This window comes from Mytilus trossulus, chromosome 10 (genome assembly GCF_036588685.1).
Source record: "Mytilus trossulus isolate FHL-02 chromosome 10, PNRI_Mtr1.1.1.hap1, whole genome shotgun sequence".
NCBI classification, from domain to species: Eukaryota; Metazoa; Mollusca; class Bivalvia; order Mytilida; family Mytilidae; genus Mytilus; species Mytilus trossulus.
This window is the reverse complement of record NC_086382.1, coordinates 54,032,999-54,047,866: the sequence shown is the minus strand read 5'-3', so window position 1 is coordinate 54,047,866 and position 14,868 is coordinate 54,032,999. Positions and strand designations below refer to the sequence as shown.

Sequence of the window (14,868 nt, the reverse complement as noted above, 5' to 3'; positions counted from 1 at the left end):
AATAGATTTATTCCTATTATATGGTTGGTCGATATTTAAGATATTAAGCCTGCAATTATCCAATTTTCGCCTTTAACATGGCAAGCATATGTATACAGCTTGTTGTTGTTCGTATTATAACAAGTGTCGTATACATTCTAAGATAAATGATTATTAAGTCTAGTTCAAAATGCTTTTTGCAGATATTGAGACTTTCGCCTCAAGCTTCATACAAAATTGACTTTGATTATAGTTCTATTTATATTGTACTGTTATACCACTGTCGCAAGTTAGGGGTAGGGTTGGGATCCCGCTTAAATGTTTAACCCCGCCACATTATTTATGTATGTGCCTGTCCCAAGTCAGGAGCCTGTAATTCAGTGGTTGTTGTTTGTTAATGTTTTACATATTTGTTTTTCGTTCATTTTTTACATAATAAGGCCGTTAGTATTTTCGTTTGAATTGTTTTACATTGTTTTATCGGGGCCCTTTATAGCTGACTATGCCGTATAGACTTTGCTCATTGTCGAAGGCCGTACGGTGACCTATAGTTGTTAATGTCTGTGTCATTTTGGTCTTTTGTGGATAGTTGTCTCATTGGCAATCATACCACCTCTTCTGTTTTATATTTGATGTCAAGAACAAACTATTATAAATCAAACCTAAACTACATATCCGTCTGGTACTGCTATTTTACAGGAAGGTAAGATACTTCCTTTTTTGCTTTCCTATGAAAACCTCACTGAGAGTTGTATGAAATGTTGTTATTTTTAAAAAAGAAATCATTGCTCCACAGTTAAAAGTTTCGACCAACATTTTGCGTTGGAAATGTTTTTTGATTTGAAAGTTTGTCAAACATAAATCTATTTAGTTATAAATAATCAAATGTTATTGTTCTTAATCATGTAAAACAACTAAGTACAGTGCTTTATTTCATTTTAGTTTTTTTTACTGTTACATCAATGATAAACTAATTGCATTATATAGCCTAATGTTTGTGCTGAAAAAGTTTCATCTATTTCGCATTAAATTGTCTCCAAAAATTTGTTTAATAACAATTGATTACTTAATATACAATTTGTATTTCATTGAATCGACAATGTATGAAATAAGCAAAATGTGGGATAAAAATGGAAACACATCTTAAACACTTGAAACGTAGTTGATAGTCCCAAAACTGTTAAAAAAATCGTAGACACCAAATTGACAAAAAAAATGAACGATTTTATGTAACTACATGGCCTTCAGCTATGAGAAAAAACCAAACCATATAGTACTCTATTAAATGCACTTTACTTCCAATATTTGCGGACACCTGGTGAAACAGAAAACATAAGAACAAACTGTAATAATTTGTTAGAAATGATTTGATTACAACGGGACAACTTAGTGGACGAAAGGATTATGTACATGTAACGGTGTATGGTGAACATTGGAATGGTGTATATGTGAAGTATACGCAATGGAAGGACTTTATATAAGCCAGCAGTTGAAAGTTTACAGTGGTCGTTTGCTAAAGGCAAATAAATCTTCAAGTTTCGAATTTATACGCTTATAATCAGGTAAAAATCAGTCAATAATAAATAATAAAAAAAAAAGAATTTTACTAGGAAGTTTTATGACTTATATCCGGAGCAGGACCTTATTTCTATGCAATTTTATCTTGTAAAACGTAAAATCACAAAAAGACTCCTCCGAGGAATTCAAAACGAAAAGTTCATAATTAAATGGCAAAATGAAAAGTTCACACAAACGAATGGCCTACAATTGTTATATTCCTGACTTGGTAACAGACACTTTAACAGCAAGAGATATCTGTTTGATGGGCTCATACGTTAATAACGAAGGTTTAATTGCGGAAAACTATCTTTTAAATTTATGAAAATATAAATGTAGTACTTTGAAACATCTTTTAACAAATGTATTCAATTAATTTCTACTTTTTATCAACTAGGAAACTTAGTTCAAGAACATTTAAATGCGCGAGGAAGTGTTTACGGGTTAGTGTACTTATTTTTCTAATATGATTTCTGATTTATTCCTTTGCATTCTGAAAGTTAATTATTTTATAAGAAAATAAACATAGAAATGTGCACTAAAGGTAGAATGCACAGGAAATGAAAACATGCTTTATTCCTAGTCTATTAATGCATATCATTTACAGCAAACAAATGAGCTCGAGTGTATATAAGTTAATAATTCTCAGCACTCAGACAGCATAACTATATGCTATATTTATCAAACCTTATAAATGAATCAACAATAACTTTAAACAAACCCACAAAGTGCATCAATAAAAAACATAGCAACAAGTAAATAATAAACTTGATCGTGATCGCCCAATCGAAAGACTTCAGGAATTAGCCAGTTGTTGTGGTCAGTTGATTGTGTTACTTTTATTGTGTTAGTATAAAACACTTTGATGTTTTTTGTCATTTGAACGGTGTCATATTTTGTTATCATTCGTCTTTTTTAAGTTGACACTCCCTATAAATTTTAACAGTTGAAATACACATAGATAGCGGCCAAATTAAAATATGAATCCACAAAGTAACGGGAATGGTAGTACAGAATTGCAGTAACTGTTTAAACTTTAAAAAAATTGAAGGTATATAGAACATGATAAATATTCCTCAGAGCCGTTTGTTTTGTAATGCAAAGGAACTAGAATATTAGTTCTTATATTCTTATAAATATAAAATCCTTTTCAAAAGAAAAACTATATAAAAGCTTAGTTTGGACATTTTTATAGCAATTCAAAATAAAACAGTTGACCTTTAGTATGGTAATGGCTATACTATAACTATACTGATTGATAGACAGATTTAGTAACTACATCAATACAGTGGAGTTAAAGTCTTATAGGATTGTAAGTCAATGTAAGTATGTTTTATTTTATCACCTTGCACTTTCACATTTTAACTTAACGATTTGTTAAAATTTTTGACCAGTTGAACAAATTGGTTTAATGAAACAAATTGCAATTTGGTCAAAATTTTGAATGAGTTGCAATTGGTGGAGAACAACACTAACAGTCAAGTCACTGTTACAGAAGTGCAACCTACTGAGTAATTATTTTATGTTTGCTGTTTGCCTAATGTAGTATTTGATGAACAAATGTCTCATTGACAGTCATATAACACGCCCTAAGATTTATTTTATAGAATTATACAAAAATAATTTACATGTTTTAAATATTTTGCTTTTAAATAAACTCAAGAACCCATGCTGCGCATTGGGTTTTCCATTCGTCATTGAAAATATCGAACAATACAATACTACAATTTCGCTTTAATTACTCATCGTTGAAAGTGTTTGTTTTAATTCCATACATATCTTGTACATATTGTATAAAACAAATGTCGTACAAATAATACTCATAGGAGCATAATGTTCCAGCCAACTCAACCTGATTCAAAACTTTCAGAATAAAACTATACTACACCAAAATTACTCTACCATATATATATATGTAAAAACGAAAAAAAAAGGCTTTGATACCAACCTACTAATCCACCGTCGATTAAGAACAAGACATTTCATAGTGAATGTATGTCTAACTCGACTGTGCAGTAAAAACTGTAATTGCTTTGCTTAATTATGATACTGTGCAACCAAATTGATGTTTGAACTGTTTCACTTGAAACGGAAACGATACTTGAGGTTAGTGACACAGTTGAACGTTTTACAAGGAAATGCAATATGTCAGTCTTTGAACCAGAAAAAACTTATAGTACTCAAATATCATAGCAATAAGGTCGAGAGTTTTATATGATAATAAAATGTAACCAAGTGCATTCAGCTTTGAATTTTACATTTATATTCAATTAATACCAAAGTATTTCTTTATACTTTTGATCCATATATATAAAATATTAAGCCTGCAAGTATTCAATGTTCACCTACTACATACCATGCATATTTATACAGCTTGTTGTGTTCCGAATTATAAAAGTAATACATTACATTATTTAACGTTAGACTTTTGCTTTAAGCTTCATACAAAATAGACTTTGATATCAATGAACAAACTATTATCATTCAAATCTCAACTACAAATCAGTCTGGTACTGACATTTGACAGGAATGTGACTTCCGTTTTTGCTTTCGTGCGAAAAGCTCAAGAGTTGTATGCAATGTTGTTATTTAAAAAGTAGAAAACATTGTTGTTAAAATCAAAGTGAAACATACTAATTGTTCTATGCATGATTCGCCTTCTTGGATATATCTTTATAAAAATGCTTTAGAGTTGAAAATTTCGATCAACATTAGCTATTTTGCATTGAAAATTTTATTTGATTTGTATAATTGTTTAAATCTCAAATATAATTCATGTTTGCTATAAATAAATTAATGTTATTTGAAATGTTTGGAATCAAATGTAACAATGTTATACATTGCTTAATTTCATTTTAGATTTGTTTTACGAGAAAATCAATGTCAGACTAATTGCATTATATAGCATTATGTCTGTAATCATTAATTTTCAATTATTTGGCAATTGGATATCGAAAATATTTGTTTAAAAAAAGTTGGTTTCGTAAAATACAACTTTCATTTCATTGAATCGATAACGTTTCAAATACAGTTTTGCAGTTGTTAACATTAATATTGTAGATCATATTTGTAAGTTTTATATTTCACAGTGACTTTGGTTGTCCAGTGATTTTTTTCTTGTTGTTGGGGGGGGGGGGGGGTGGGGTTATTCCTAATCCATGTAAATATGAAACGTTTGTAAACTTTAATTCAAACGGGAAACCACAGCCTATCGTTTACGGTAAAAACATTAAAATAATAATATAACTGCACCTAATGTGCGTACTGGTGACACATTTTCTCTTCAATGAAAGACTCATTATTCTTTTAAAAGACAAACAAATAAAATGACTGAAAATATTTGTATTTAGATTAATATGGGCATTGTTAATAACATCAAAGGGGCTTCAGTGGCCGAGTGGTGTACGTAGTTACTCCTGCAATCACTAGCCAGTGAACACTGAGGTTGTGAGTTCTAACCCCGCTAGAACAAAAATCTTTGCTATGATAAGATTATTTAAAATATCCATTAAAAAATTATCGGTTTTTGTCTGTTAATAGGCATTTTACATTTTTCTTTAAACAAATCAAATACGATATTGGGTTTTAATTGATGCAACATCAGCCCTACAGTATAATAAAAAAAAGAAAACCGGAAAGTAAATTTTGGTTACAACAGTTTTAACAATGAAAAGAAATGACTGGCAACATTCTCTGCGCTATATAGGGTACAGCTGTTTCACAAGCAACATCTCTTTTGGGTGATATATAAAATTCAAAGATATTTTATTTTGTTTACTAACTGATTCCCATATATGACCTTTATATTTCATACCAGAAAAACATACCTTGGGTATATTACTAGTATAAAAACATATGATATAGGCGAATATTGAATGATGAGGAAGGCTCAAAGTGAAAGTACAGATTTTTAGAACAAGTTTAAACTCCAAGAAGTTCTGGGCATATACATATTAAAATATATGTTTTGACCTTTGAATAAGAAGCTCAAACCTTTAATCTATATCCAACGACCAAACCAGTCGTCTGAAAAAAACTAATAAAGTAAAATCTACACTGCTGCTATAGCCGCTCTATTTGAATAAAAATAACCTAAATGGAAATTACCTCTCATGCTTGTAGAGACAACATAGCCATTGTAACGTTGGTCATCTTCAGTGTCATGGTACCTGTTGCCTTCCAACCACGTGATGTCATTACCTGGACATCCAACAGCAGGTTTCATTAAACTGTATGTTCCACCTGGCCAAGATACAACAGTTTCAGCAGTTGTTGGTTTAACTGTAGTAGTAATCATTTCAGTTACCATTTCTGTTGTCGTAAATGTTTCTGTAGTGGTCGGCATATTTGTCACTGTAGTTGTTTGTATCGCTGAAACATGATTTGAAGACATTTAGCAGGTTTTTATATAGAAAATGAATAAATAATGTCTTGAACTCAGCTAGTTATAATGTTATTTTATGTTAAGAAAAATCAAAAAAATAAAATATTGAATTGTAAAATTATAAGTGGGTATGATTTATCAACGCGATGTAAAATATATGAAGAAGAAACTTATAAAGGTCTATAAGCCCGACCTAACAAACAGATATTTGTGTCTTTGAAAAGAAATCGTTACAAATTTCCGAGGCGCTTTTCTGAAGTACACTTCTTCCGAACGCTCTAAGCGGAATATTTGAAAGCTAAATTTGTATAAAATCGAGACAACAAAAGAGCTATATGTCAAGTTTTATTTGAGAATATTTTCGTCTAAAAATGTAAACGTGCAAGTTCATGAAGAGAATGAGCTGAAACATGTTTTCATTTTGCTTAATGAGAAAAAGAAGGTAATGAGTCGATATTTATTCTAAATAGATCGGATGGTTTCCGATTATTCTATCTTAACTATTACTAATCCATTTGTGAAATAATCATGCTTTTAAGCATTGATTAGATTCTTTTGGTTTCTGTATTAATGGATATGCAGTGGAGTTAACATTAATCAACCAAATAAAAAAAAAATTAAAAAAAATGACATTTTGTATCACACACATGGATATGTCTATTATCAAATGTCAAACAATATTTAATATTTCAATTGCAAAAAGAAGTGAGACTCCATTTTATATCATAGACCTCATTTCAACTTTATTTTTGCAGTGAAAAAGCTCTACAGTACATCCAAGTTGACTTTATTGTCCCTCTCCAATTGAACATGAACTTAAAACTTAAAATAGAGAATACCGCAGATAATCATAAGGGTCTAGATCATTTTTTGACTTACAACTGAACATTGACAGTTCAATTACATTGTAAACATGGGTTTTCACCAAACGAGATAAAATTAATTTACTTATTATGTGGTACTATTCTAGAAGTTGATGTACCTTAAAATGAGTATATATTGCTTGCCAACAAAAGGTTGACTGAAAGGTTCTTAATGACAACACTGCAGTTATAACTTCGAGATTAATGAACGCATTTAACATAATTGATAGTTATGAAATGTCATTGCCTAAGATGACTCGGTTATTAAAAATTTTCTACCTTAATTGTCCCCTTTCTTCTGTGTAACTATAATTACGAAAAGTTTGACAAATAGAGTAGGTTAAACGTATCTTTGGGAATTGCAGTGTGTATCATTGAGTGTTGCGTTTTTCTAAACTGTGGTGTATTTACCACTTATGAGTTTTGATTGACCTTTGTGATCTCCTATCGTGCTGAATGAATGAATCCTGATTTCAAACTAAAACTGAGGGAAACTCATTAACTGTAAGAGGAAAACAACAACACAACAACAAATACTGAACTTAGAGGAAAATCTATTCGGAAAGTACATAATCACATGGCAAAATCAAATAACAAACGCATCAAAAACGAATAAAAAGAACTGTCATATTCCTGACTTGGTACAGGCATTTTCAAATGTAGAAAATGGTGGATTAAACCTGGTTCTATAGCGCTAACCCTCTCACTTTAATGACAGTCTCAAAAACATTGAAATGCAACAAAAAACTGTCGACAATACAACACACATAGAAACGAACTATTGTTCACAACTGCCATAATTCTAACTTGGTACAGGACATTTTAACAAAAATGGTTGGTTGATTCTGATTTTGTGGCTAGCAAAACCCGTTATGGCAATATTGAATATATAACTAAAATGAAAAAATCACATGACAGCAATACAGTTCAAATAAATGTAACAACACTCGAAACAGAGAAATTAATAAATAATAGTATTATAGTGTTATAGTGCATTACACCATGTTAACCACAGAATAACAACGAATACCTTGAATAATCTGGAACGGTTCGCAAAACATGATAATGTTCCAATATTGATTATATGTGATTTTCCTTTGATAGTAATATAAGCTGGTACAAATAGATCAGATTGGTATAGGTTAAAATATGTTGTGGCGCAAAATTCTAATTTTGGCGCAACTGGATGTCCCCCATATAAGAATTGAATATTTATACAAAAAAAACTGAGAGAGTCGCATGACTTCCTTATCAACATGCAAAATTGTTTCGACAGGATAAGCATCCCCTGCTATACACGTATCCCCCACACTGTATATCCGTACTCTTAATAAATATCACAATCAGAAAAAAGGACATCATCAGACGACTTTTCTGGTCAACAAAGATTATAGGCGGTGAAACATGTCATTATTGAGTTATAACGTTTAAAACATAAAATAATGATGTTACTTCAGCACGTTTAAACGTTGCAAAAGAGGGACGAAAGATACCAAAGGGACAGTCAAACTTACAAATCTAAAACAAACTGACAACGCCATGGCCAAAAATGAAAAAAGACAAACAGAAAAACAATAGCACACATGACACAACACAGAAAACCAAAGAATAAACAACACGAACCCCACCAAAAACTAGGAGTGATCTCTGGTGCTCCGGAAGGGTAAGCAGAATCTGATCCACATGCGGCACCCGTCGTATTGCTTATGCAACAGAGTTAAATGTCAGTATAAATATATAAGTACGTCTGAGTCAGTGACAACTCTACAACAGATTCATCCATCGGATCACCATCAATGATGGTGATACATGGCTGTGTGCATTATGTATATACAACTCGTCTAAACATCACCCAACAATGTCAGATTTGTAAATTTGCGTTCGCAAATTTTTTGTTGTATATATATATATGTAGATAATACAACAAACACGCAACAATGTATAAATTGAAGCTTCACTGTTAGTGCATCTATGCAATTATAATGAACGCATAAAAAACGGACCAAAGTAAAAGTTATAAGGGATAACATCTAACACATGCTTTGGTCAATAAAATAGTGAATGTAATAATTTCTTATTTTGTTCGTTTAAATGTATTTGAACTAATCTGGGATAGGAAAAATGCATAGCTTCAAGCAGTGATTTAAATGTATTGAAGGCCAACGCACTACTATAAATAGTATGGCACGTTAACTAACATGTTCACGAAGTTCATAATGACATAGTCTTGTAAAAGAAGGAAATACTACATTGCATAAATGGCCAATTGCTTACAAATTATAATTAACAGAAAACTGAAATGCCGATATGAGGTCCTGTTGAATAGATTGTACGACTATGATATACAGCATGTTATAACTTACATATATACAAAAGAAGCTGAACATTATTTATTTGCCCTTTAAAAATGAATAAATAAGCCTACACAGTTTCAATTAACGCGAGTTGAGGGTACAATATTTAATTGATTATTAGATGGTATACGAATATGATTATTTTAGTCGTTCTATGACAGGTTTTCACATCATTGTTTTCTTATTGATTGATTTATTGTTGGATGTTAAACGTCCAGTGGCAAATATTTCATGCATGTTTGGGACGAGAACAAGTTAACAATAAATACAATAGGTAGGTAGTAATAAAAGAGTCCATCCAGGATGTTAGTCGGAGAAATTTGAGCTGCCATTGGAAAATGATGGTAAATTGAATAGGAATTAAAAAAGAGTGGCACTCTCTTTACTTGAGGCATGGAATTTAACGTCATCATTGTGACCGGACGTGGCTGCAAACTTGATACATCCCGCACAACCAAACGATTTGGCAAGCGTTTTACTGCCGGTCGGAAGAAGACCAAGTGACCACACTTATATTCCCAAGTCATCCTTGGGGGCTTGTTTTTTGTTGATTTTTTTTAAACGTAGTCTTCCGTCAGGCTTCACCGTTATCTTTTAAATCGACTGGCGGGCAGGGTTAATAATCGTTGTGAGTTCCCTTTTTATATAACAAATGAAAAATGATAAAAAAAAAAAAAAAAGATAATGACGAAAAAATTTAATAAATACAACATGAGCTTAGAAGGACGCGAATGGAAACTTAACTAGATGGAAGGATTTATTCAATAAATATTATAATAACATACTACTTTTTTTTTAAATGTAGTCATTCATTAGGTTTCAGCGTAAACTTTGAAATCGATTATCGGCAAGGATTAAGTATTGCTGTGAATAACATTGTAAGATAAGAAATGAAAATGATAAAAAAAAAAGAAAGACAGAGACGAAAAATTGAATAAATACAACATGAGTTAAGAAGGACGGTAATAGACGATTGACTAGATGGAAGCAGTTATTCAATAAATATTATAAAAACATAATACTTTGTATTTGTTTTTATTCTAATGGACAAACCATATGATTTTATTCTGCCATTTCGCTTTCTATCAAAATGTATTATACACATCCGGATGAACAATTCAAGTACAGATGCATTTTATCCTCTTATCTACTTAAGAAATAATTCCTTCATGTCATGCTCTATGCTCATTTTAACATGAGTAGGCATTATATTTGTCAATATTTTACACTGAGCGTTAGCGAGGTGTAAAATGTGGTCAAATATAATGCCTACCCATGTTAAAATGATCATAGAGCATGACATGAAGGAATTATTTCGATTCTAATAGGACAAATGCACTATTTGTATAGGTCGAAGCGTAAGAAAATACCGAAAAAAAACGTTTGGCTTTTCCCGTTTCCTTCCCGAGAAGTCTGTGCATTACAATTCATATTTGATAAGTTTAAAAACCACGAGCAGGGGAAATATATGTTGTTTTATAAAAATATATAATAAAAGTTTATGCTAGCTACTTAAATGTATACATTTTAAAGGATAACGATGGAAATAACGTTTATATACACAGTTAGCTCGTGCGCATGTGTCAAACATATTTTTTATGCTCATTAGAACACGGCTTTGTTTACAAAGCGTAATAAGGACGTCATATTAGAAGATGTCTATTTTGAGTAAGCAAATGTTTAATACTAAAATGGTTTTAATAACGATCACGGATGTTAACATATTGTTCAATTAACAACAACATATATACAGAAAGCACGCAAGTTATTCAAAACAATATCATGACTTATCGATCAACATTTGGGTTTTCGAATGGTGAAGTGCATAATTTGATTGATGTGACAAGCCAATTTTATTTCTATCTAAAAGATAATCTTTCCGGGACATTTAAAATTCAATAGAAAAAGTTCGACTTATTGAATAAAGGAGTTTAATTAAACAATTGGTACTGACTTCAAGGTATCTCCACTGATGCACTTTCGGAAATAAGATTATATTATACCACTAGATATTGATACAAATCATGTCATTAACTTGAACAGTAAAAAGAAAAACAACAAAACTACGGAACTGTTTTTTTTTGGGGGGGGGGAATTCATAACAAAAAGTCCCTCCTAATGACATGTAAATTCTAATTAATGTAAAATAGTTTCTGAATTAACTATCTTATAATTCGGAATAATTATAACTACGGGGAAAAAATATTTTATAAAAACTCTCTGATATCGTTGTCGTCAATGATTTCATAAGAACTTCAATTGTGGTAAAATGTGTTCTTTTGTTGCACACAACTTTTTGATTGATACGATTTATTTTGTTCATATTTAGCACAACGGAAGATAAAAGAAGTTTTAATTTTAACGAATATTAGAAAGACATTGTTAACATTATTCACTTCATATAAGAAAAACTATACGCCATTCTGATCATACATTTTTCTAAATTTGATTATTGTTTGCGTGTTGCATTATTTGAGTCCAGTATGCTATCATATATTTGAAAACATTCCAACCATGTTAGCTTGAACATATGCGATGTGAAGATTGTAACGGAAGTTCTATAAGGATTGGTTTTTGTTATCTTGGCATTGCTAAAGATCATGTTTTTCTCTGTCTGCTTATGACGTCTCTATACCAAATTAATTGGATGTTAAATGTGTACTGATTGATGATTAAGTTTTAGATGCATGCTTTTTTTTCATAAATAGTTGTAAGTGGCTTTGAAATAGCTGTCAGTAACTGCAAGTACTCTCAGATCAGTCCTCATTGTATTTTTGTTGTTGGGATATACAAGTCCCCGGCCACTTCCATCCTGAGTTTATTTTAGATGTATTTCTATTTGTTTCCATCTAATGATTTGAGTCTTTTTCAACTGATTTTTATAGTTCGTTCTTATGTCTTACTGTTACACCACTGTCCAAGGTTTTGGGAGAGTTGGGGTCCAGCTAACATGTTTAACCCTGACACAAACTGTATGCATGTATCTGTCCCAAGTCAGGAGCAGGTAATTCCGTGGTTGTTATTTGTTGATATTTTACAAATTTGTTTTTCGTTCATTTTTTGTACGTTAGTTAGGCCGTTAGTTTTCTCGTTTGAATTGTGTTACATTTGTCATGTATGGGCCTTTTATAGCTAAATATGTCGTATGGCCATTGTGCATTGTTGTAGGCCGTACGTCGATCTTTAGTTTTGGTTTCTGTGTCATTTGGTCTCTAGTAGATAGTTGTGTCATTGGCTATACCAAATATTCTTTTTAATAAAACCCCAAATCGTAAAAGATAAAGTAGACTTCAAAGGTCAACAACTGGCAATGTTCGTGAATAAAACTATGTGCATTAAAAGAAGCAGAACTAAGCTAATGTTGGTAATTCGCAACCTCTTCTAGTTGTCACGGTAAAAATGAAAGCGCAGTTTAGTGTAAATCGTTTTTCAGTTGTCTTGGGCTGTACGAAAACGAAAACACAAAAGTTGTAAATACTCAGATAATTTTCAGTGTTATAACAAAAATAAGTGTTATCAATTTTTAGCTCTCCTCTTGTTGTACCGGTGACTGGAATAACAAAACAGTCCACTGTAATAGCAACTTAGCTTACTTTTATGAATTGTTATTTGGATTGAGAGTTGTCTCATTGGCACTCGTACCACATCTTCCTACAGCTATAAAACCGAGTATTTTAAAATAAATAACACATTACAAGTTATGCCGATCTGCAGAAAAAAATAAGGTAGTGTTGTGTAAACGAAATCCGCTTCCAATTATTCCGATCAGGGAATCCCCTTTCAACTCCTAAAAAGAACGCTACTGTTTTGATTTCATCCTCTATAGCAGCCAGACTTGTGGAGAAATAAACCTCATATAAAAACCAATATCAATTATCATAGAATAAAAAACCAATCCAACTCAAATTCAGAAGACATATACAGTACAATTAAAACCATACTTGAAACTACCATTCAACGACTGATTAAATAACATAAAATTAACCAGGAAAAGAAGTCAAAAGCAAAGCGTCATCCACTTTGTTATCAACTGTCGGTTTATCTCAGTAATTAGGCCAGACTCCACACATCATTGTCGCGAACAGTGTTGAAACACAATTCCCCGGAATGTCAAAGAATTGAATTTGTAAACATAATTTCCATTCTAAAATTTATGACATTGTAGAATTAAAAACGAAATCTTTTCACTCGTGTTTCAAATCGTTTTAATTACTGATTCGATAAACAAAACAAACAATAAAGACTTTGTTAGTCTTGTATTATTTTTATATTAGTTTCTTGTGTACAATTTAGAAATTAGTATGGCGTTCATTATCACTGAACTAGTATATATTTGTTAAGGGGCCAGCTGAAGGACGCCTCCGGGTGCGGGAATTTCTCGCTTCATTGAAGACCTGTTGGTGACCTTCTGCTGTTGTGTTTTATTTGGTCGGGTTGTTGTCTCTTTGACACATTCCCCATTTCCATTCTCAATTTTATTCCATGCAACTAGAATGAATAAGTCGCAACAAAGTGTATATATGTTATCAAAATTTTTACCAAGCCAAAAAAAAATATAATAGCAGGAATTCTTTAAATCTTTTGCTTTATAAATAGACACATATATATGTGATTTGATTAAATAAGAAATTTATCAATAATTTACGTTTAATAATATAACCTCATTGAATATCCATTGGCGTTATTTAAATATTATTTTCATTTCCGTTGAAAACATTCTAAGAAATACATGATATGAATTAAAAAGATGAGGCATTTCAATTAGGGTTAAACTGACAGGTTCTCGTATATCCTTGCATTTCAAATATTCGATATGAGCTGTTCTGATAAAGATCAACCCAGAAAATTATTTCGGAAGCATGAAATTATTTTTTCTGATATAATTTGATTGGACATTGTGTATTGTACCCGGTTTTGTTTTTCTGTACCGACTATCTTCATTTGAGTTTTTATATGAGTTATTTTAGCCTTGTATTGTTATACAATTACAAATCCATTTTCCATAGACGTAAAGTACTAACCTTCATTTTGATAAACAAGCGTTGCGTCACTGTCAATAACTTCTGACGAAATAACATTTTTGTGCAATTTGCAAGTAAAGTCTGCACGTGAAAGACTTGAAGCTATACATTGCACATCATTTGTACACAATAATCCACATAATACTAAATTATATTGTCCAATTTGTTCAGAATGATAAGGATAATCCAATCTGACGCCATTCTTTATATATAAGGGGAATATTCGCTTATTTATATTTACTGCATGTAATAATTTAATGTGAAATATGACTAAACACAACTGTAAATAATTTCTCATTTTAAAGTCTATCATAGTACCAAGTCATATTCTTTTGCAGTGTAAAACATTATAGAAAATGTACAATATTTCACTTCTAATGTGTTCCACAATAATGGCTTATACTGTTTAATTTGTTATCGTATTTTCTAAATAAAGTTCGTGATGAACACGCCTGCAAACTTCCTATATTGCTTTAAAAAGTCTATGAAATTGAAAACCGATTAAACATTTACATTAGATAACCAATTAAAACACGAACTAACATTTTACATTAATTGTTATTCGTGAATGTTTAAAGTGAGTGAAAATTATTATTCAACATTTTACGTATTTTGAATTTATTTCAAACCTTTCAGTTCTATATATAGAGAGAATTTAATTGTAAAGAATTATTTGATAAAATATGAAGTTTAGATAAAAATTGCTGAAA

At 31.1% G+C, this 14,868-nt stretch overlaps 1 protein-coding gene across 1 annotated transcript in view; it reads right to left on the bottom strand.

Moving 5' to 3' along the window:
* Window positions 1-14,537, bottom strand: part of LOC134686350 (uncharacterized) — a 29,893-nt gene extending 15,356 nt beyond the window's left edge. The window contains exons 1-2 of the mRNA XM_063546026.1: window positions 14,159-14,537; window positions 5,644-5,907 (exon numbers count right to left, since the gene is read on the bottom strand). Of these exons, the coding sequence (XP_063402096.1) occupies window positions 5,644-5,907; window positions 14,159-14,471 (577 nt within the window). The 5' untranslated portion in view covers window positions 14,472-14,537. The remainder of the gene's footprint in view (window positions 1-5,643; window positions 5,908-14,158) is intronic.
* Window positions 14,538-14,868: the final 331 nt, after the last annotated feature.